Genomic DNA, 23,309 nt, shown 5'->3' with positions numbered 1-23,309 from the left:
ATGTTGCAGCAGCTCATGAGTGAATGAGCATGGTGCAATAAAAGTACATTTTTACACTTACATTAGGAGCTGCCACCTCAGCATGCATTCAAGTTCTACAGAGTCTTGCTAAAGACCTGCTACCTTTTTTCAGGTGTTTTGCAGCAAGGACACATTTACAAGTTTGACATGACATCGGCCCTCAAGCACTGGAGTTTGACACCCCTGCTCTACACCAATGGTTGCCTCTGCAGTTTCTTATCCCCACATTAAAAAGCCTTAAAGAAAACCTAAGGGCTTATGCTCCTTACTTCCTGCCTTATATATACTGCTAGAGTGGCCAAAGTTTAAAATAATAAAGTCAGTGTATGTAAAAGTAATCCATGTGAGCTAATAGCTCAGGTTTCACACTGCAGTTCAGTTTAGCATTTCTTTTTCTTTATTCATTTCTGCTTGCAGCTTCATCAGCAACTAGAACAACACATTGAAATCCCACCTGTTAGTGGTTAAATTGTTGCTAAAGTAGGTTTTGAATACTTGTGCAGACATGCAGTGCCAAATTTGTGGAGTACTTTGGTACTTTGTGGAGCACTGCAGAATAGTTTTTCCCACAAGTGACTATTATAAAGGCCAAGAGAAAACTTTGTTAATATTAGATCTGTATTCTGGTATTCAACTAATACCGGAATTCTGTTAGTGATAAAAAAAAAGCATCAGGGAAGAAAATCCACTTTCTGTAGCAAGCAGAAAGGGACATATGTTCTAGTAGATGGCTGCCAGCGACAAAGTTGAAGCCAGTTCTTGATGGGCCAAAGAGAGCATAACACAAATCTTGTACAAAATGAAAATAGTTATAATAGTATCGTTTTGCTCCAAGCAAGAATGACTAATTCTGCCATAAAATTCTCCACTTTAGCTTGTGTTTGTGCCCACAGTCACTGCCAGCAATGTGTCACTTGTCGAAGACATCACATTTGACAGGCTCGTGAATGTTGCGTGTCATCCAATTCTGTTAAAGCTTGCTGCAGTATTATTAATGTTGACAACATATCTGACAAACAGAGAGGATTCTGTCATTAGCGTCCGCTAATTCATGCATAATGAAACACGCTGAGGATTAGTCTAATTTTCCTGCATGGTAATACGCGGGGTCTGCGGAAGTTTGCGTGGGGGGGGGGATTTTTTATTTTTTTTTATAGTTCCAGTCAAGCATCTCACCGAGTCATAATGGGATTAAATGAGTGTGGTTAGCTTAGTACGTGTCAATATGCTCATGGATATGGTGAGAGTACATTAAACAATTTAACATGCCTGTGCATCACTCACTTTAATGGAAATTAACAAGAAAACATAAACAAGTGGTGAATATACAAAAGCTAATGTTTTTATTAGTTATTTTATTGTTTTTTTGTATGTTCTGACGTGTGAATCAGTCCAGGCTAGACGCCAACTAGTTCATTAATCTGGTTAGCGAAGCAGATTGCAAACAATTCCTCATGCTTTCTTTAATGTGTATTTGTATGTTTGCATGTGTCCCAGCTCCAGGACGCTTCAGATTCATTGTGCTGTCTCTGTCAGAGTCTCATTATAAGGTTGATTAATAGAATTACGGGATAAATATGTGTGGAAATCAAAGTTAATACTACTTCTAGACAGAAAAAAAGAGATAAGATTCAGAGAACATACTTAGTATTTACTGACAGCTGCATTTTAATCATAACTGAACACTGCTTCACAGCAGCTTATTATATGCCAACAAAGGATGGCATGTTGTTTCCAATAAACAGAAAATGTTTGCTCAAACAAAGCACGCCTAAAAACACTAAACTTGATTTTCATTCACTTATTCATATACTGCTGCCATTTGAGAGGGTTGGCAACTACTAGGAGCAAGTTGCAATGTAGTAGTCACGTCAGCACATGAAGGGTCCAGGGACTGAAATACTGAAGCACCTGAACACTCTGATCAGTGGATAGAAACATCACTACAAACTTTTGACATAATACTGAAATGCTGACGTGGCAAATGTGCTGTTCCTATTAATGATGGGTGACATCAACTTCATACGAAGCCCAAAACATGATCAGTGTTTTTAAAACAAAAATCAAAACAAATTAATTGAACAATGAAGTATTTTTGATTAAAACTGTTTATGCCACTCAGCATCACAATTTCTCTGATATTCATTTGTGTGTGTGCACTTTTGTTATACTGATACAGACACGATATTCAGGCAAGATAAACAAACTATAGATCAAAACAAGTTTTGAATGGGACCCAAAAATCTGTGATGTTTGGTATGAAAAAGTACACCTGTGTGTGCTCTCTGAGGAAATCTCAAGAGTGCCTAAAGTAAAAAATGTGCTTAATAGCTGTAAAATCTGCTCTGATGCATAAAGGAGATAAGTTGTTTGTTGCTGTTCCCAGTGATGAAAATAGAGCTTCAAAGAACATCTCAGGTCTTCAGCGTAACATTGCATACGACCAATTCAATGACGCAAGAAATAATTCCATATAGTGAAAAAAATAAAATACCACAGCAAGTGCAGTATGTCTCTTCACATAACCTCCTTTTTGAATGGGTGTTCTGCCAGAAACTGTTAAGTGGCTTCCAGCAAATTCATTAAATAACATAAAAGGCAGCAACCTACAAAGCCTTAATCCAAAAAATAGGTCAAGATTTTTAAAAACAGTTTCATTTCTTGCGTCCTTTTTATATATTTTTACATTTTAATTTTAATTCAGGTAAGTAGATCTTTATCCATAAAATATATAACACGCGATTGTGTAGAAGATGCAGTTTTCATCAGCAGTAGTTTTTGTTTTGTTGAAGACTGTAGCAGCACAGAAAGGATTCAAATTTAACTCAGTCTCTTTGGAATATTTTCATATCAATGCAGATCTTTCATAGCTGACTCTGAAATCATTTAAACAGCCTATGCACTGCAAGTTCCCCTGTTGCAAAGACAGAGGAAATGCAAACAGCGTTCTTTCCTGCTCTTAAAAAAGACTTTAGCTGACAATAAGCTGTGAGAATTATGAGAATGGTGGTTTAAAAAAAGCTTTCCTAACAAACTAAAACAAATTTTTGTGAGAAGGACAAACTTCTATGGATGAGGAAAATTGTTAGTGTTAAAAAAAAAAAAACCCTTCGGTATTACATTGCTTTTATTTCCCTGAGAACGTTGCGGAAATTCTCCACACAAACCTCCCTGGTCGGTTGCTTCATTGACGCGAGTTCCCAGGCTTCCTCAAACGTCTCCTCCAAAATATTCACACCAGCATTCCTGAAGATTGTTGCAATCTGTAAGAAATATGTCAGTAACAGTAAGAAAGATTCAAGCAATGAAGTCAAGCAGTGAAGCTGCTCAGGCACACTGTTGTCTGCCATTTCTTACTCATCACTGTCATCGCTCTGTTATTCTTTCATAAATGGAGTCTGGCAGCCCCCAACTCTCTATGGTAAAATATTTTTAAATCTGGCAGGCTGATAACAGAAAGACCATAATATGTATAAAAGACTGGACTGGACTATAGACGGTAACTTTGACGGATTGGGGTTGGTATTTTGTTTGTTGAATCTTTGGTTATGTGTTTGGAACCAGAATGGCTCGTAAATGGACAAGAGTGAGGGGGGGCTACGCTATTAGCTAAGGCTACCAACCTGACTTAGTAAGCTGCATCCACAGATTGTTAATTAGTGCTAACATAAAAAATTCTTGCTTCAATTTAACTGAAAACTCATGAGTGGAGACCTCTTGGACAGTCTTGTTCAGTAACTTGAATTAATTGAGGTTAGAAGAGTGTCTTGGCACCTACGTGACACTCAGAGCAGCCATGCGCTTAATTATTCCTACATTTGGCGTTTACAGTTTAAACTAGTTATTTTTAAAAATGTTCTAATAAAGCGGGAAATTAGCTGTGGACACCAAAATGGTTTATATCTGCTCTACTTTAAACATGAGATTCTAGAGGAGCTGACACACTTCTGAAGCCAGCCTTAAGTGGTCTTAGAGGAACTGCACTTTCTGGTACTTCTGTTCTGACTTTATTTTTCAGCTCTCTGGAAGGACTCCTGATTACTTTCACCATTTCATTTGCATTTTATACTGTATTTCTACACCTTCCAGGGCTCTAGACTAACTTGTTGCCACGGTTGTGCTGGTGCGACTTTTCTTAGGCGCACCAGCACAAAATTTAAGAGCACCCAAATTTTTCAACTGCACCGCTTAACACCGCAGTTTTACACTTCGCACTTTTTGGGGGGGAAATTTTCTGTCCATACAGACAATATTGATTTGCAAATGATTAACTAACAATCTTGTCAACACAAAGTTCTTTATTTGGAGCACAGTTCTACAAGAAAGATAAGTTACTGAAAAAGTGCTTGTGCTTAAAATGCTTTGGCAATATTGTAGACAATGTTAAACTTAATCATCACATTGGCCTCCTTTGACGACCTGTTTGCTGCTGCCTGTCACTGAAAGGCAGTGGGGAGAGGGGACACTTGGACAGTGCATTTATCGCAGCATATAATGTGTTTTCTGGATACACTGTGCTTTTTCAGCGTTCAGAGATTGATGGCTCCGTGTCAGAGCACTGGCTATGAATTTCAGGCGGATCAGGCCTTAACTTAACAAAAAAGTTATCAATAGTTCTTTTCATCTTTTTTTATTACCCACACCTACATCCACTTCTGTCAGGCCTAGGCTACTCACTAAGGCTGGGCATCGTCACTGATTTCTATAATCCATTCGATTCCGAATTACAAGGTCCCGATTCGATTAGATTAATTTTTACCCAGACAGTCAGAAATATTATAATTCTGATCATTTATCAGTACTGATACATGTGAGGCTTTATCAGAGGTGTAGCATCACAGCAGCAGATGCCTTTGTATCAAAGTAACTGAGGATAAAACACAGAAAAACATGAAGGAGATTTTCCTGGCCTAGCTTTTTCTAGCAGATAACCTTGAAAATATACTGCAGTAGTAATTATGCATATTTTGCATAATTTTAAAAAGTTTAAATTTCTTCAGTATTGAACAGCAGAAATTAAATGACCTCTGATGAGAAAGCCTAAGTAAAAAAAAACCCAAAAAAACAACAACAAACAAACAAACTAAAAACAACAGCGTGATTTTTATCGTGGTGAAAGCAAAACAGCAAAGGTAAGAGGGAATTCATGACGACATTTATTAAATGTGAAGCGTAGTTTGGGTCTTGTTTTGCTGCTGGTTCAGTAAATTTGGTTGGAGAGAGACAAAACCTGCAGCTCAGAATCTAGCACAAAAAAGACGTAAACACAAAGCAGACCGATGCTTCAGAATCAGCGAGCTGTCGGCTTTCAGCCCCGACGGCATGTCCATGCTGTCAGGTGAGAAAGCCGAGAAAGAGAAAGCTGATTCTGATGCGTCGGGTCCAAGCTCTGTGTTTACATCTTTGTGTGGAATCCGTTTACCTGCTCTCATTTACTGTTTGGTGGTTGTTCAAATAGTTTTGTGAGCTTTAACCTGAGATTCTGCCGCAAAATACATTTATATTTAAAACTCGATTCAAGATTTAATGAATTGATATCGCTTTATTCCAGCTACTCACCTCTCTCTATCCACCTGTACTTTCAAATGTACACACGAAATTGAAAAATTTGGTTGCTGGTCGCACTCTAGAGCCCTGCCTTCAGTAATTTCACATTTAGACGTATTTATGCATGTAATTCTTCCACCATTGTGGGGGGACACCAAGTCATTCCTAAGCCAGCCAAGACATGAAATCTCTCCAGCAAAAACTGTCCATAAAAACTGAACAGAATCAGTGACAAAAGGCAGCCCTGGCAGAGGTCAGAGTTCAGCATCCATGAGAAATGAGTTTGACTTACTGCCAGCAAAGATTCTGAATTGATCTTTAAAAAACAAAGAAAAAAGAAAAACTCAGACATAAGCCTTTCTTAGGCAGATATATTATATGGGCCAGACTTTGATGCAGTAAATGAGATTACCCACATCAGTGGTGTTTATTTTATGGAACAGACCCCATTGTTGTGCATCAACTGACCTATAGTGTAATAACTTTTTAAACGCTTATCTCACTTATCCTAACTTCAAAAGCACAATGCTGTGATAACTTTTTTCCTCTGTGTCAGAAAAAAAATGTAAAATTGTTTCTGTTGGCAAATAATAATAACAATAATGTTCTTTTTCATACAAATAATAAAAGATGGTGAGATTTGAAAGATAGACAGTGCCACCCCAGTCTCATCTATAGGCTGTACCTCCTCCTTGCTGCGAGGACAGAAGAAATGTTCCTCATAAACACCTTGCAGGGCATGAACTGATGGATGTAGAAGATCTCCAGCTGTGGATGTATCGCCATAATTGTTTTTGTCACTGACTCTTTTAATGCGAGGAGCTGGAAGATCTGAGCGCACAGATGGGATCCCGTATGTACGTCCATCTATTTAAAGAGAGACCAGATGATGTACAGGGAAGGGAGTAAAAAGTAAGCAAACTACGTAAAACATTTCTAAAATACAAAAGGATGTTTTTAAATATGCACAATCTAAAATATCTCATGTATTTGATTTTATTAAAAATGGCTGGTTTTGATGAGTTGGTACGACAGTGATTTGAACTGTGTCATGAGGAAGATCTGTGTTTAAGAAGAAGTGAATGACAGTGGATTCCTGGTATATTCCTTCCTTAATCTTGTCCAAAGCGAGAAGCAGCTTTAATAGCGCAAAACATATTTGTCAGCTTAAAGTCTCCTGACTTACCTGATGGGAAACGACCAGCGCCTGCAGCCCCGATGAGGGAGGAGGTAGTTCTGAAGTGGTCTGGGGCTGCCCTTGTCTGCCTAAGGCTTCTAAGAGTTTTCAGTGAGCTGCCTGGCTCAACAGGCTGCAAGTCCTCAAGATCAACCAACCGACAGGCATGAAGCTGTGCTGTCACTCTTTCTATGTCACCTGGAGCTGAGCTGGTTTGACGCTCTGCAGATAAATTAATCAGACCAAAATGTAAAAACTACTTAAATCTGTCGTCTTTTGGCATTCCATATTGTCGGTGGTATCAGTGCAGTTTTAGTTCTGTGATGAAGCATAAAATCAACCGATAGATTAAATTGCCTTCTTCTTACCATTTGCAATAATGCACTGCTCTCGAATGTTGATGGGCATTTTGTCTTTCCAGTTGAGAAAGTTGGCAAACTCCAGAAAGTTGATAAACCCGTCCTTGTCTGTGTCACAGTAGTCCATCAGGTCATCCAGGACCGACTCACTGACGTTCAGCTGGAACTGATGACACACTGCACGCAGGTCCTCTTTGTCAATCATCCCCTTTCCTTTCTGGTAATTAACATAAAAAACAGATTCATAATCCCTATAAACACATTTTGAACATGTAGAATCTGTAGGCAATGGGCAAAATATTTGGTACTGGTTTCTAGTTTCATAAATAACAACCCTTTGAACCCATACAGACTTCGGTATGTGTTTAGAAGTGTGACACAAGTCTGCAAAATGAGAATTAAAGCTCTATTACTTTGAAAATCATCTTACCACAGAGTCACACATCACTGGCTTTATCTTAAAACCAACAGCTTGACTTCCTTACTACCAGCACTTTGACTTATCAAACACAAGTTGGCAACCTGTTGTGAGTCTATTCATACCTTGTCATAATGTCTGAATGCCTTTAGCAAGGAGGGGAAGTTTTCAAAGTTGACCTTCTTGAGGTGATGCCTCACTGCATTCACCAGGCTGCGCTGTCTGTCTGGGCCTCTCGTGTACTGCCGTGGACCTGTGGAGTAGATCAGCTCTCCAATGCCTGCAAAGGAAGTATTTGTTGTCTTCAACTGAAAAAGCTTTTTCTAAGGACACACCAAATATTCCCGTATGTAAGGCGGGAGAACATTTTTATACAAAATTTACCAAAATCATCCGGTGGTAAGACCATTCCAAACGTGTGATCAGGCAGAACAGGCAACGTTTTTTCTCTCCTGAAGAACATGAAAAGAAATGGGAAAATTAAATAAAATCTTAGTGAGATAATTACAGGTCTCATATGTTTCATTACAGACAGTTTAAAAAAAAAAAAAAAAAAAAAAAAAAAGTACTTGACGATGGTTTTGCCCATTTGTTGTGCTATCTTCTCTCTGTTCCCAGATCTCTTCCAAGCAGCTGGATTGTAAAACCTAAGAAAAAAATATGAACAATTCGAGTTGGCTTTCACTTTTTAAATTAGAAGGACAAGGAGCAGATATGCAGTGTTAAGGAAAAACAAAAGAATTTGCTGCATGGCCACTTTATTTCGGTGCTTACTTCTGTGATTCACCCAGCCAATGAAGAGTTTTGCCAAGATTACGGCCATCGTTGAAATGAGGTGTGAGGATCCCAAACCTGCTGTCTTTACTGTAACGAGTCCTGTCATAATTTCTATTAATTTGTTCACCTGGAATAAAGTAAGATAATCACACTGTGGTGAAAATGATGAAATGAATTCCAGAAATAGACCGTTAGTGGAAAGAGTAAAGACAGCATCAATAGTATGATTTTCTTCATTCTTACCAACAAAATAGGCATTACGGCTACGGATGTAAGCATCATGTGCCACCTCAGCTTCCCTCTCTACCTCCTGTGCTGTTTTTGCAGGGTTAATAATCTCACGCACACCCAAACCTTGATGAAAGGAACGGGAGATAGTCAGAAAATATATAAAGAAATATAAGAAAAATATATAAATATAAGAAAACTTAGAATGTAAAACAAAAAATGTAAAAGTTTTAAAATGTTTCAATGACAGCACACAACCATTACAAACTTAGCCTCCTGGGACCTGGTGTCCACATATGTGGACATCACATTTTGGGTTGTCTAGAACAAAATACTAAATTTTGCCCTACAAGAGCCCGATATCCACTTACAAGGACATTATACTGCCACTGTTCTATCAAAATTTAAAGTGAATGTCCTCATATGTGGATCACATTTTTCTTAGAAACAAAACTCAGGTAAAAAAATAAAAGAAAATCACGTAATCCTTTGTTTTTACATTCATCAGGTCCCAAATAGCTCAAATAGCAAAGAGAAATTAAAAATGCATGCCATGAGTTTCGGTCTTAGGAGGTTAAACCAACTTTCTTGTTGTTTTATTAGCTTTTGACTTATTTAATGTTATACATACCTTTTACTGTTTTTATGCCAAATGTAGTTTTCTCATTACACAATGGGGGGAGTTCAGAACGTTGGACACATGATCTGCCTAGAGGAGCCTTCTTATTTGAGGCATATACAGATTCACTTAGTTCTTGTAACTTCTGCTGGAACAAGGTCTTTGGGGATGGATTTAGCAAGCTTTCACTCTGTAGGAATGATGTAAAACGATTATTGTCAGTCAGTATTCTAAATGTGTCATTGTATACTTTAAATTTTCTACTCAAAGCAACATTGTGCACCAGCTTCCAAACACGGTGACATCACAAAACAGATGTGAATACAGAGAAAACTCCAGAAAGCAAATAGAAAAACCATCATCAATGTCTGCTTCTTAGGAAAATTCAATTTGAGGGGTAACATAAAATCATGAAAAAAGCAAATGACTTACTTAGGGAAACCACTATAATACAGCAGTACAATAAATGCGTCTGACAGGGGTAGATCGTTTTTACTTCCAACATACAAACGTACAAATACATCCTCTTGCACCGCTTCGCCTCTAATGCCATGTGCACACAGGCAGGTCAGAAAAGAAGGAAAATGGAAGAGAAGGTCCAATATTAGGCTTTTTCATTCTACGACAAAGCCAGTAAGTAGTGAGCCAGTGCTTTTTCAAGTGTTGTTGATCATTTCCTAAGTAATCCTACATTAATATTTTCCATCCCTTATAATTTGTTGATCATTATCAATCTCAGTTGATATGTGCTCAAGTCCAAAAGAGCATCCCAAAACACAGATACTGTATGTGTGTCTGTGAAGGTTCTCAGTCATCCAGGTCATTGTAGTCAAAGGAGCTTGGAAAGAAAAGGGTCTGGACTTCTTTAAGTTGCTTGAAGACGTTTCACCTCTCATCCGAGAAGCTTCTTCAGTTCTAAGGGTCAAATGGTGGAGAGTCCCAGATTTAAACCCAGTGGGAGTTTCCCCCCAAAGAGGGACAAAGGACCCCTGATGATCCTCTACCTAATCACATGAGCCAAGGTGTAAAAGCGGGTGTGGGTCACAATCAACCAGGGTTTCGGGTGAGCTCATTGTGAAACCTGGCCCCACCCTATCATGTGATTTCCTGAGGTCAGATGGCCCAGGATGTGAGTGGGCGTTAAGGCGTCTGGGAAGGGATCTCAAAACTGGATTATAGATGGCAGAGAGTTGGTGTCGTAAACCACCGCCTCTGTTCAAAGATGGTCGCTCACAGGGGACGTAAATGGCTTCTTTCACTCCTCTTTCAAACCATCTGTCCTCTCTGTCCAAAATGTGAACGTTGGCATCCTCGAAAGAGAACGCCCAATTAAGATAACCGCATGTTTTAAGTGCTTCCTTTACATGTGTGTGTTCCTTCTTTTTCCCTTCAGGCTTAGAGGGAACATGTTCTGCCCGGTGGTGTAGGGTCCTAATTACCCCAAGTTTGTGTTCCAGAGGGTGATGGGAATCAAAGAGGAGGTACTGGTCCGTGTGTGTGGGCTTCCGGTAAACTTCAATGTTGAGGTTGCCATTCTCTTCAATGTGCACAGCGCAGTCCTGTATACTGTATGTGTGTGTTTTGAATGTGCACAAAAGTAGCCTTATATCTGATATCTGCACTCTAAAGCTTGTCATAAATCATGAAGAGTACAAACAAAAGTAAATCATACACATTTGAACACAAACTTAACAGGGATAACAAAAACAGAATAAGTGAGAGCCTCACTGTATTTTAATCCAGGATAGTTTGAACTTTTGCCAATGTTTTTGACATTTTTTTTTTATCATAAATTGATGTACAAAAGGTAAAAATTCACATATGAGCATCCTCCAAATCTTGAAATGAAATCTATTACTACTTTATCAACTGTAAGGTGGTGAGACTTCCTTCCTTCCATACTTAAGTCACTAAAGTCAAAGTCAAAGTCCAACTTAAACAACAGTACAGTTGTACACAGTTACATACAGGATATTATTTGTAGCAAGTGCTAGTTTAAGTGCTAGTTCAAGTGTAACTTTTTATTGTGATTGCACAGTCATACTTTGTAAAATAGTGAAGGAAATTGTAGTACTACCATACATCAAAGATGTACAGCAGTATAAACAAAACAAAATAAATAAATTCCATATATATGGAATAAAAAATATACAGTGTGTCCAGAAAATTTTATATACTATATTATATTTAATTTTCTGCACTGTATAAATGCCATTTCATTTATTGTGTCAATTCCATTTAAGTTATATGAGCCTTAAATCCACTACCAAGCAGAGCAATACATGAGTCATTGGTCATGATCTAAACAAAATATCAACCTATCAAATTTCAGTTTAGTTAAAAACCTTCCCTGTTGTCCCTTTAACAATCACAGGAAGCTCATACTCACAGTGAGGGGTGCTTTGGTGATGACACCATGAACAAGAGTGCTGCCAACATCTGGGTCATTTGCCTTCCCTGTGTGGACTCGGGTAGTTCCTGGTCCGGGCTGGTTGCTATTGCGGAATTTCCTCACCACCGGTGGAGTCGTGGGCTGAAATTTACAGGGAAAGAGTTAACCCACAATTTCACACATTTTGTCTAAAAAAAATAATAAATCTGATTAATAATCCCAACAGATGTAAAACAACTGTTTTAAACTGAGATAATAGATAGAGACGTCCAAAGAGCTTCAAGTGATTTTTCGGGGGGGGGGGTTTCACTTGGAAGTTATACTTTCCAACAATTATCCCCACTTCCGGATGCTCTGAATGCCATGTCTAAACACATAAAAATGAACTCACTCTTTCCACTTCTCGTAAGCAGATTTTGACACTGTCTCCTGGAGGTATTAATTTCCCGGCCTGCATTAAAGAAAAAAAAAAGTTCACTATGGTTAATATTAGAGAAATAAAGGTCTATTTTACTAAAACAATACAATAGCAGTACGATAGCACAGGATAAGCTATCTTAAAATAGACTTACTTTCGGTATATTTCGGATTCTGTCAGTACATTTCACTTCGCTAGACGTGTTAATGTCAGTCATAATGAATTTAGATAGAGCCTTTGTAAAGTTTGTCTCTAACTAGGTATGGGAAGTTTTTAAGGCCAAACGGGTTTCTGTCGTGCTCGGACGCAGAGCTGTGCACCTGTTTAAGTACCGTTGCCTAGCAACATAGTTCAGCAATTCAACTTAATACTCTAGTTTGGTTTAAAATACCTTTCAAGCGAATCAAAGATTGTGATAACCAATGGGGAGACCATGTGAATGACTAACTTGTCCAAAATAAAACACATTGTCTAATGTATTTATTGCTTTGAGTCAGTGGCATTAACCTTGAACCGCAATCCCTGCTTTTAGCTCACTAGCTTAAAGATAAAAAAAAAAAAAAAGTAAATACTCTCTTTTGTTATTTTGGAGACAGACATATTTCAATAAATTTGGTATGAATCCTGGCGTGTGATTGGTTGGCCACCCTGATACGCAGGCGGATTGTGAATTCCAGTCATACGATCTGTCATCATCCTTCGTACAATGCGAAAAGGGAAGTTGAAAGAAGTGGGAGAGCGAGATCGCTGAGCCTTATGAAATCTAACGTTTCAGCAGCTGGTTGGATACTCGACACACTGTGAACATACGTTGAAGTACTGCAAATACTGTCCTGGAGATACCTTTACCATTAACTACGCTCCTGTTTTTGATAGGTAAGTAGCTAATATTAGCTTTAGCTGACTAGCTGTAGGCTATCTGGAGGGCTCCTCCCGATGCGGCCGCAGCTGAACAACGTTAGCCTGCCCAGTACCTATTATTTGGCTAGCTAACATTAGCTAGCCGACACTGGAAGGGCCGTACAACTTAGCCTAGTTAACGTTGTTCTGCTGATAAATCTGAAGGTATCATCACGTTTAGATCACCCACACATTAGCATTAATCCACTTTTACTCTCACAAACAGTTGCAGTTCTCTTTCAAACGCTGCTTGATAAGCTACTTCACTAATTCACCGTCACGGAGCTAACGTTAGCTAGCTGTCACTAGCTGTACACACCCAAATCTCCATCATCTGAGTTTGAGCATTTTCAGAACTTATGTAAGTGTCATATTTAGTGCGTATAAGCTTGATTGGTATGCTGCTACCCGCACTCACGCCAGCGTTAATCAAGCGAAATCATGCTTTATAACAAACGCAGATTGGGTTTTGGACTAGGCATTTTGAACTTATGAGCTAGCTATGTTGCTAACGCTAGCAGTTGCTACCAACTAAAACGATCCACTCGGCAACAACACAAGTTATTTGTGGTGATCTCTGTGTCGTAACGCGATTTCGACGCTCGAAGTTGACAGCAATTATTTTTGGAGCGATGTTCTGTGTTTAGTTTGATGGTGGAAATGGTTAATGTCTAGGTTACAGAGGTAATCTGTTGTTGTGGCTGTTGTTTGTTTGACTACAAAATCATGAAAGACAAACAACAAAACCACTAAATTGACCCAAATACTTTTTCCCACACATGTGTCCAGACTGGTGGACATGTGTCCTCTTTCTGTCTGCCTCACGTAGTTGAAGCCACACACACACGTTGTTTGTGTGTGAGTGTTGGGGTTTTCACTGCCAGAACAGTTGTTGAACTTGCCATTTGTAATTGTTGTTGAACTGGTACAGGGTAATAACGTTAGAGGCACAAGTATAAATATATGTATGACATCAGTTTCCGAAACTTTGAACATGCTGTCAGGCAAAGTTTTCTCTCTCTCTCTCTCTCTCTCTCTCTCTCTCTTAAATCTGGTATTGCTGCTTGTTACTATAGCGGACATCCAACTAATGTTTGTAGCTGAATGAGAGTCCGGTAATTTGAAATTATGTGTAATGTGTCAATTTGTACCAAACTAGAGTAAGTTTCCATTCATGTTTACGGGATTAGCCGTGGCATTTTGCCTTTGGATTTGGACTTCTTATTTTAAAAGAAATATAGTTAAAACAACATTATAAAATTTAACAGATCAAATATCAATTGCCCTGATACGCAGCTCTATACGCAGCTCTATGCATTTAAAAAAGTAGTTTCCAGGAGCTTTTTATGAAGAGTTCTAAAAGCGGTATTTTTAGATTTAGGAATAGTGGTGTGGGTCATTAACCAAAGGCTAAAGGTGAATAATTTAAAACACTGATCAATTGCAGGGTTTGTCCTGGTTCACAATCTGCCTTTTAGGGTTGACAGTTGGTCTGTGTATTGATAAAATGAGCATGTTATATTACTTAACCAGGGGGATGCATTTCCCTTTTTCTTTTTCTTTTTCTTTTTTTGTTTTTATTTTACTTTGGTGGCTTCCAGAGATTTTGTCCTCTCCCCAAAGTGTATTAAATACAGGAAAAACCCTGAACTGGCACTTTGGTTTTTGCAGGGACTAAATGTTTTGCAAAGGCAAAATTACCACATAAATTCTTATTATCTTTCATTTTTGTATCAGTTAATAAGATCTTCTTTTATAATGACACCTTGCTTTATTTTCTTTCTCCTGCTCAGGTGTTTTTCTACAGTTTTTCACATCCCGGGGACGAGACCAGACAGTGTGACATGGCAAGTAGAGGCGGAGCCACGCGACCCAATGGGCCAAACGCAGGCAACAAGATTTGCCAGTTCAAACTCGTGCTTTTAGGAGAGTCCGCGGTGGGAAAGTCAAGCCTTGTACTTCGTTTCGTTAAGGGTCAGTTTCATGAATTCCAAGAGAGCACAATTGGAGGTACGTAATCCTTACGTCATCATAAGTCAGTGTTGGCGTGTTTGTTTTTGCTCTGTGAACAGGCCATCTCTGAGACTTCCAGTAAACCACATAATGGAATATTTACTAAATGTTATGCTAGATAACATAACGGCTACATGCAGATAGCTGTACTAAGAGTCATAGTCCCAGAGCCTAAAGTTCATTTAAGAAGTAAGGCTATAGAATCATCAAGGTGTGTTGGAGTAAAACAGAGAAAGTATCACCAGGGGAAACTGGAACTCCTCAAAAGAGCATGTAGCCAGTATGAGATTCAGTTGGGAAAAGGGGGAATGTGAGGAATTGTCAATATAAAAATGCCTTATTAGAACAGGCAGCTATGCAAATATTTTGGTCCATTAGGTTACTGCGTTTTGGTTATCTTGATAATCTCACCCTCAGCGCCAGGTGACACCTTTACTGTACTCACTACTGAAAATAATCCAATCATCCTGCCATTCCACCACTACTAGTCTGTGTCCAAGGCTGTGTGTTAAGATAAAAAAAAAAAGTCCTTTACAGTCAGTGGTCTGCTGGCATTAGCTGATTGGGTAAAAACAACATTTAAGTGTTATTCACAGTTCTCATTTCAGTTAAAACAGAGCATAGTTTTCAAACTAAGGTTTAACATGTGGTTTAAAAGTGCCTTTGAGCAAATCACACCCATTTTGATTTTGGATGTTTAATGTCATCCCCAAAGTCATTCCTTTGGTTTCCAACATTGGGCCATGTCACCTTGACTGAAACACATTTGTGTAGCTCAGTATTTAAAGACCCACTTGTCACTGGTCCGTCTGCTTTGTACCCCTGCAGCTGCCTTCCTGACTCAGACGGTATGTTTGGACGACACAACAGTCAAGTTTGAGATCTGGGACACGGCCGGTCAGGAGCGCTACCACAGTCTGGCTCCCATGTACTACAGGGGTGCACAGGCAGCCATCGTGGTCTATGATATTACAAATGAGGTTGGTCAGATTCCAGGCTTATGTCTGTGTAGCTGTTGGCACACCTGTTTTCATTTACCTTTGCTAGCTCAAACAACTTTGTTGTCGAAGATGAGGAAGTAGTGGGGCTTTCCACCTTAATATTTCTAAGCAGTGGTTAAGCTAAAAACAGAACCTTATTTTGGTATCCTGACACATTAAGAAATGACTCATCACTCAACAGACAATGTTTTGCAGACAGTGCTTAGACCTTAGATGTCTCCCGGGGGCATTGTCAGGGACGCGTTATATGTCAGCATATTTTCATGACAAAGAGAACATATTATTCTCTGTTTAATATGTAGACAGTGTGCAGGTTAACGATTTGTCCTGTTTCCAATGTTTGTCTGCTTCAACAGCCCTAGAGGGAACCTATTATGCTAATTTCCAGCTTCATGCTCCTATTCTTAACTCAGAGTAGCTTTGTGTGATTCATAGTTCCAGATCCTCCTTGTTTACCTTCTGCTGGACATTAGTGGGTGTAACCTCTCAGCTCTTGTCTAGTCTCAGCTGAGACGAGCTCTTTTAACTTGCTTCCTCCGCCCTTTAACAATAAGAACTTAAGTTGTGTAGCACCTGTAAATGCAGAGTTTACAAAGTGCTGTGACAGCCAAGCAAAAGCAGAATACCAAATTCAAACAGAAAGTTGGACATTAGGTGGAAAACGTTAACCTTAAAAATGGAAGAATTCTAACAAAAAATATGGAAGAAAATTAAAAAATGAATCTCAAACAATTCTCAGTCCTTGTAAACAAAACGTTCTAACAGCAGGTGGGTGGAGTTTGTGTTCAGTCAGAGCTGTGGGCCTGATGTGACCATAAGGCTGATTAATACTGACAACATACAGGGCCAAGAGTAGAACAGAGTGGCTGAAAGAGAGTAGCCTGAAGTCTGAGATTTGGGCTCACAGGGATTACTTTCACAAATGTCGATGTCGATTTTTGTGTGTACTGTGGAGATCCAGCATAACAATATCCAATGAGAGAAAAAGGGAAAAGCACGATAGATAGCATTTTAAACAAACTGATAAATAAATGAAACAGCTGCCAGTAAGAGAGCAGCTAATCTAGTTTTATCGTACATATCATATTACCTGAAAGTTGCATTGCTTCCTGGCCTGCATGACTAAAATGTGGATGTAGAGAGATTATTTTTCCTTTCATCTACTGTATGTATGTGGATAGGTGTGAGTCATTCTTGTGTAAAAGCTAATACAAGTCAAATCGAATATAGAACAGAGCAGAGTTTAAAGTCAGCATTATTCTCTCCTGTAGGTTTTACTTTAGTGACAAAGTCAGTAGTCGTTCCCCTTATCTTTTAATAAAAGCAAAGCACAGAAAGCTATAAAGCGCTTTGACATTTCTTTATTATTATTAAAGGTGGTAATCTTTTAAAGCACAGGTGTCGAACTCCAGGCCTCGAGGGCTGGTGTCCTGCAGGTTTTAGATGTGTCCTTGATCCAACACAGCTGATTTAAATGGTTAAATGACCTCCTCAACATGTCTTGAAGTTCTTCAGAGGCCTGGTAATGAACTAATCATTTGATTCAGGTGTGTTGACCCAGGGTGACATCTAAAACCTGCAGGACACTGGCCCTTGAGGCCTGGAGTTGGACATCCCTGTTTTAAAGAGATCGGGCTGAATGCAACATTTGTTTATTGTGCTGCATAAGTCATTGTAGTACAGCCTCTGCACACTGTGATGTTTACTGTAATATCTCATCAAAAGCATCACTATAATGATTGTGTCCCCTGGAACTTTTTTTAAAAGATAGACAAATCGGACATCATGGGAAAGTCTCCCTGTTATCGTCCATCACACAGGCCTTATTGCTATTTTCACTAATTGAGCCCCTCCACTTACCCCTCCCTGATCTGTTTTCCAGGAGTCATTTGTACGGGCAAAGAATTGGGTTAAAGAGCTTCAGAGACAAGCCAGTCCAAATATCGTAATAGCCCTGGCTGGGAACAAGGCTGATCTCGCAAACAAGAGAGCACTGGACTTCCAGGTTTGTCTTCTTAATTAACTTCAAGATGTGCGCAGAGCCGCAAAGTCATCTTCAAATAAAGTAGACTTTGTGGCAGGATTTGTTGAAGCTAACAGTAAATAATTCTTGGAATAATTGTCGTTAATAATCTGCCGAGAGAAAAACATCCTCTGCTTGGAACATGCCTACTTGGCTTTCTCTGCTGCTTCCTTGCTTTGTCAGTTCAAACTATGAAAAACTAATAATTTTGGTGTAACCTTCACAGGATGCACAGTCATACGCAGATGACAACAGCTTGCTTTTCATGGAAACATCAGCGAAGACCTCTATGAATGTGAATGAGATTTTCATGGCCATTGGTAAGTGTCTCCGCCGCAGGACTTCAAATATGAAGTGAAATACTGCTCGTGACCTTCAGAGCCAGTCACTAGCTGTAGTATTTAAGCACACTGAAATGTCTCTGAAGTATCCTTACTAACAGGAAATGATAGTGGCTGTGCACCTGTCGTGTTGTGTAAATAATATTGTAGGATTCATCTCAGGGTGTGCATTTGTATGATAAAGTGCACAAGAGGCTCTTACTGCCTTCATCCAAGTGTGCATTTGAGTGCAGGTTGTGTAATATTAGGCTACCGGAATGCACTACTGGGCAGTCGGTTGGCTTCAATCCATAAACCTGGCAAATATTAAATGAGTGTGTGCAGTATTTATATGCAGGTGATCATCTGTCATTAATGAGCTGGATCAGTGAAAAAAAGCCGCTGCAGAGTGTTAGCAAGAACCGGCGGGTTTTAAAGTGAACTGTGTGGTTTGTTAGCAGCTGCTAAATGACTCGTGTATTCACAGATAAATGGTGGATACTTGTAACGCGGGATGTTTGCAACTAGGTCCATAGCAGTTAATCCATCAGGTTCTGAAATTATATGTTGTATAGTGCTCACTCAGTCGTCCATCTTTATCCCCGATTGTTGAAACTTTGTCAGCAACCTCGAGTAATGTTGCATTTGAACAGATATTGTAATCTGAATCTAGTTTTGGTCTCAGAGAGTTGACGCGCGGCTAAGCTTTCATGTTGCTGAAGGAAGTTTGAGAGATGCAGTCGGGACTGTGATGCAGCTTCTGAAAGCTTAACTATATTTAGTTGAGTTTTGTATTTATTTAGTCTACTCGGTGGAATGTCTTGCAGAATGTGGTGTGCCAGCTGGCACTGTAAAATGCAGTTTGAGGTGTAATCACTGAGGCAGTACACAGTTTGTCCACCAGAGAGCGCTGTCAAGTTATTTTTAAATTGCGAAAGGTCTTGATTAGTTGCTCTCAGTTCTGTGGAAGTGCTTTTTGCTTTTTCATCCAGATGTTTTAACTGATGATGGACACACACTGTGTGAGAAATTCTAAACATTTAATAGGCAAAATAATATATTATCAGAAAGTATTTGAGAAGACTATAAGCGGATCAGTCTTTATAAAAGGGAGGGGGAAAAAATGGAAACCATTTGGCTGTGAGAGCGCCACTGAGGTGTGGGGCCACACCTATCTTCCGACTAAACCTTCATTTTGATCCTAGCCACACTCCTCTAAAGTGTCATGACTAGGTCATGGCAAGTTATGACATCGTGTTGACAAAATCTATCCCTGGACAAATTAACACCCGCCAAAGTACTTAGAGACCTATTGTAAGAACTAGCACAAAGGTGGTTTTCACATGTGGCCATGATGAGACAATGACTCACAGAGTAAAAACAATACCAGTCATGTCTGCATGGCTGGTATGAGCTGTTAGCTGCATTCCTGCCCTGACATTAGCATTGTTGCAACAGTTGGGGTGTGACTGTTCACACAGACATATAGGCTGTGCCAGAAATCAGTGCTAGATACTTTTCAGGGGTTTTCAAAAATACATTTTAGGGCTCATATTATTTGTAAGTTAATTAATATCTCAAAGCGACTTCTCATAATGGTTCTTCACCCTGACACGCTGCTTTGGGAAGGAAATTTGGACTTTTGTGGAGGGGCAAAAACAGAGAGGGAGGTCGTGACAGCATTATTGCAAAACCGACTCGAACATGAAAGACATTTTATCTCGAATATATCTCTGAAAGCTAAAATTACAACTGGAAAAAATTATTAGGTATTATCTAAAATGTATCAAAAATAATGGGCTTATTTGAAGTTACTCTTCAAATAATTTTTGATGTAATCACCTGTCAGGTTGTGGTCTTTGCTTGTCTAAAATTTCTGTAGGTGCATTACTGATCCGCTGTCTTTCTCACTGCAGCAAAGAAACTACCCAAGAATGAGCCTCAAGTGACCGGAGCCAGCACCGGACGGAACCGGGGAGTGGACCTGACAGAGACTGCTCAGCCCACCAGCCGCCCATGCTGCGCTAACTAACCCAGCTCTTCCTGCTCATGCTCCCCACACAAATGCACTCTCCTCCTTCTGGCTCCTCCCTTCCTTCTCACCTGAACAACATCTGGACATCGGGCTTCTTGGCTTTCTGACGTCAGACCTGACTTCAACCTCACTCCCCTGGAATAGCTAAAAGACTCTGTATAGCTGCATTTCTAATACTTTTTTTTTTTTTTTTTGATGTTCTCTCTCTTTTTTCTTTTTTTTTTTAAACTTTTTTTAAGAAGTGTATATCAGTATAATGGATGCATGTATCACTACAACGCCTAAAGGAAAAAAAAAAAAGACAAAAAAAGAAAAACACATTTTTATCTCATATTCACTTGGAAGACTAACCCTGGTTAAGAAAGATGAGCGAGCGAAAAACCCGTGAGCGTGTGATTATGTTTTGTATGAGTTTCTGATGAGAAGGTGTTGCCACTTGGCAGGGTCGGCTTCTTGTTGCCCGTGTGTGTGTGTGTGTGTGTGTGTGTGTGTGTGTGTGTGTGTGTGTGTGTGTGTGTGTGTGTGTGTGTGTGTGTGTGTGTGTGTGTGTGTGTGTGTGTGTGTGTGTGTGTGTGTGTGTGTGTGTGTGTTAGTTAGTTAATCTTTTCTTTTTGGTTGGGTTTTTTTTTTTTTTTTCTGTGCTCACTATTTGGAAAAAAACAAATTGTCCCCATCTTGAGGTGCCTGGATTCTCAGACTGTTTGTTGTGAGCCACTTGGGTGTCTCAGTGGTGCCAGGAAATGATTATCGTGCAAACCAACAACCCTTCCCTCCCTCTTCACATCTGTTACACAAGAAGATGCATCCCTCCAGGACTTCATTTAGGGGAGACTGTGGAAAATAAATTTGGGTACTGTTTGGTGTTTGAATAAATTCTAGCATGAAGAAGAAGAAGAAGGAAAAAAGAAACTGTCTTTATAAACATGTGACTCCTGAGTATGTGCAACCATGCATAGAGCAACGCTTGTCAGATTTCTGTACATCATACCCAACAACAAGCCTTCGTGGTGCCGAAAATGTGGAGTTTGACCTAAAATTTGACCTAAAGAAGGCTCTTATGTTGTCATCACAGTGTCATAGTAAAAACTTGGAGTGACATAGAGAGAGAAATCAACAGGAAACCGTAAGAGTGCCGAACATTCTGTTTTGCAAAGACTTGAATGTATGACTAGCGATATGTTTAAACTTTCAGCTTATCTAACCTGCTCTGTTTCCATTCAGGCCAGTAGTCAACCTGCATCAGTTTGGGTAATGTAGATGAACGGAGGGGCGTGGTTTTAAAAATTCAGACAGCATACAAACAGAAAATTGGACTATCACCCCATGTCACGAGTCTGTGGGGGGGAAAAAACGAAAAACTCTAATGTTGTTATAGGGTGCAATGTCGCAATGTTGTCTTCTTCCTTTAGTACAGCTTGCAGAGCTCGCAAGCTCACCAGGAAATTTATCTAGAGATGCCGAACAATTGTACAGTTCAGTATAGGTCTGCATTTTTTTTCTTCTTTTATTTACATTCTAGACCTTGTCACAAACTGGTCAAATGTTAAGCAGTGGTGGTCTTTTTAGGTATATGTAGTGTTATTAACAAAATCCCTCTCTGGTGTCTTGTTACTTTTCTCAGAAATGGTCCATGGTCGTGTTTGAAAGGAACTTTTATTGCATTGCACAGTGTTGATCATGTTTTAATTATTGATGACTGCCCTTCGATTTTATATGATGGACTGTATTGGACTTGCTAACCTTATGGCTATAAGGAAGTAGCATAATTAACCTAACTGGTGGTCTCTCTTACAGCTCAATGAATTTTAATGATGTAAAAACAGCATTACTAGTGATGGGCTGATCATTTTGAGTGTCTGAATACAACTTAATAAATCCAATAAAGAGGTCTGTTGTACAGCTTTTTGCTCTGAACATGTTGTGATATGCGGAGCAGTCGGACACTGCATGTCAGGCCCATATCCTCGTGAGTATATGATGCAAAATGTCCAATTTGGCCACATGTCACATTGAGTCATAAGGAATCTCAACAAAAATGACTGGATCTATATAAAATACTTAATAACTCATAACGGTCTGTGTAATCCTAATAAACAGGCAAATCAGACCAATCACAATAACCTCTTTGGCCTATCTTAGCTTGATGTCAAACAGAACTGACATTACACCCCTCCCATTGTAGAAGAGTTAGTTAAGGTTGCGTATAATTACCAGGTAATTGTTTTCTAGCATGCCAAATAAACTAAACACAAGCTGTCAAGATTAAAATGATGGGTAGAATATCAACTTTGCAGGTAATTTTGTGAAATTAAAATACTGAATGCTGGATGTTATGGAGACACAAATGTCTGATGTGCCAGAAGACCTGACCAGTGTTCTGCATTATCTAAACCATTTAAAGTCCACACCTCTGTGGCCAAAGCATTTGGCTCCTTGTTTGCATATGCCATCAGCTTTGTTTGGTTTTTGTAGTACAACATGCACATGTGTAAAAATACACCTATATAAACATTACTGACACTAACATTCATATTTTTTCTTATAGACACCATATATACTAAAAAGTACTTTCAGCTGTTCCCTCATTCACAAGGTCAGCACAGCAAGCAGTGACATATTTGAGGTGGCAGAGTCCTGATGGCCTTCCCGACACACCTTCCAAGGAATTTGCATCTCCTCCCAGGATCAAGTGAGTAAGCTCCTGCTTGTATGAAGTCACTTGTATACTGTACATATTACTCATATAATTATTCTAGATATGCAATAATTATTATTCCGTATAGTGGATATAAATGATTACTATATAAGTTAAAAATTCCTGTGAATTTAGCTGTGCATCTTCCTTCTTTGCAGTGACCCACAAATCACTTGACATAGAAAAGGTAAAATAAATAAATAAATAATGCTGAGATATCCTGGTTTATATATTCTGTAGTACAGGTCAGCATCAAAGTCTCAGTCATTAAAATCACAAATTATTAAACTGATCTTAGTTAGGTTTAATTGCAATTTCAATCTAGCGGCAGAATGACTTGCAGCTTCTTCAGGCTGCAAGTCAAAA

At 39.2% G+C, this 23,309-nt stretch overlaps 2 protein-coding genes across 2 annotated transcripts; one reads left to right on the top strand and one right to left on the bottom strand.

Annotated features, from left to right (window-relative positions):
- Positions 1-813: 813 nt before the first annotated feature.
- On the bottom strand, positions 814-12,262 carry efhb (EF-hand domain family, member B). Its single transcript, XM_080895400.1, has 13 exons — positions 12,111-12,262; positions 11,930-11,989; positions 11,536-11,679; positions 9,159-9,336; positions 8,543-8,653; positions 8,297-8,426; positions 8,092-8,169; positions 7,907-7,974; positions 7,648-7,802; positions 7,114-7,321; positions 6,755-6,967; positions 6,254-6,435; positions 814-3,284 (listed from the first exon to the last, which is right to left on the bottom strand). The coding sequence occupies exons 1-13, from the start codon at positions 12,171-12,173 to the stop codon at positions 3,138-3,140; spliced, it is 1,737 nt and encodes a 578-aa protein (XP_080751526.1). The 5' UTR covers positions 12,174-12,262; the 3' UTR covers positions 814-3,137.
- A 376-nt stretch (positions 12,263-12,638) lies between these two features.
- rab5ab (RAB5A, member RAS oncogene family, b) lies at positions 12,639-22,150 on the top strand. Its single transcript, XM_080897150.1, has 6 exons — positions 12,639-12,832; positions 14,650-14,866; positions 15,698-15,849; positions 17,753-17,875; positions 18,120-18,213; positions 20,130-22,150. Exons 2-6 carry the CDS (start codon positions 14,701-14,703, stop codon positions 20,243-20,245), a joined length of 651 nt encoding a protein of 216 aa, XP_080753276.1. The 5' UTR covers positions 12,639-12,832; positions 14,650-14,700; the 3' UTR covers positions 20,246-22,150.
- The last annotated feature ends 1,159 nt before the right edge of the window (positions 22,151-23,309 follow it).

Source organism: Rhamphochromis sp. 'chilingali' (assembly GCF_963969265.1).
Source record: "Rhamphochromis sp. 'chilingali' genome assembly, chromosome: 11".
NCBI classification, from domain to species: Eukaryota; Metazoa; Chordata; class Actinopteri; order Cichliformes; family Cichlidae; genus Rhamphochromis; species Rhamphochromis sp. 'chilingali'.
This window is presented reverse-complemented; position numbering and strand designations above follow the sequence as displayed.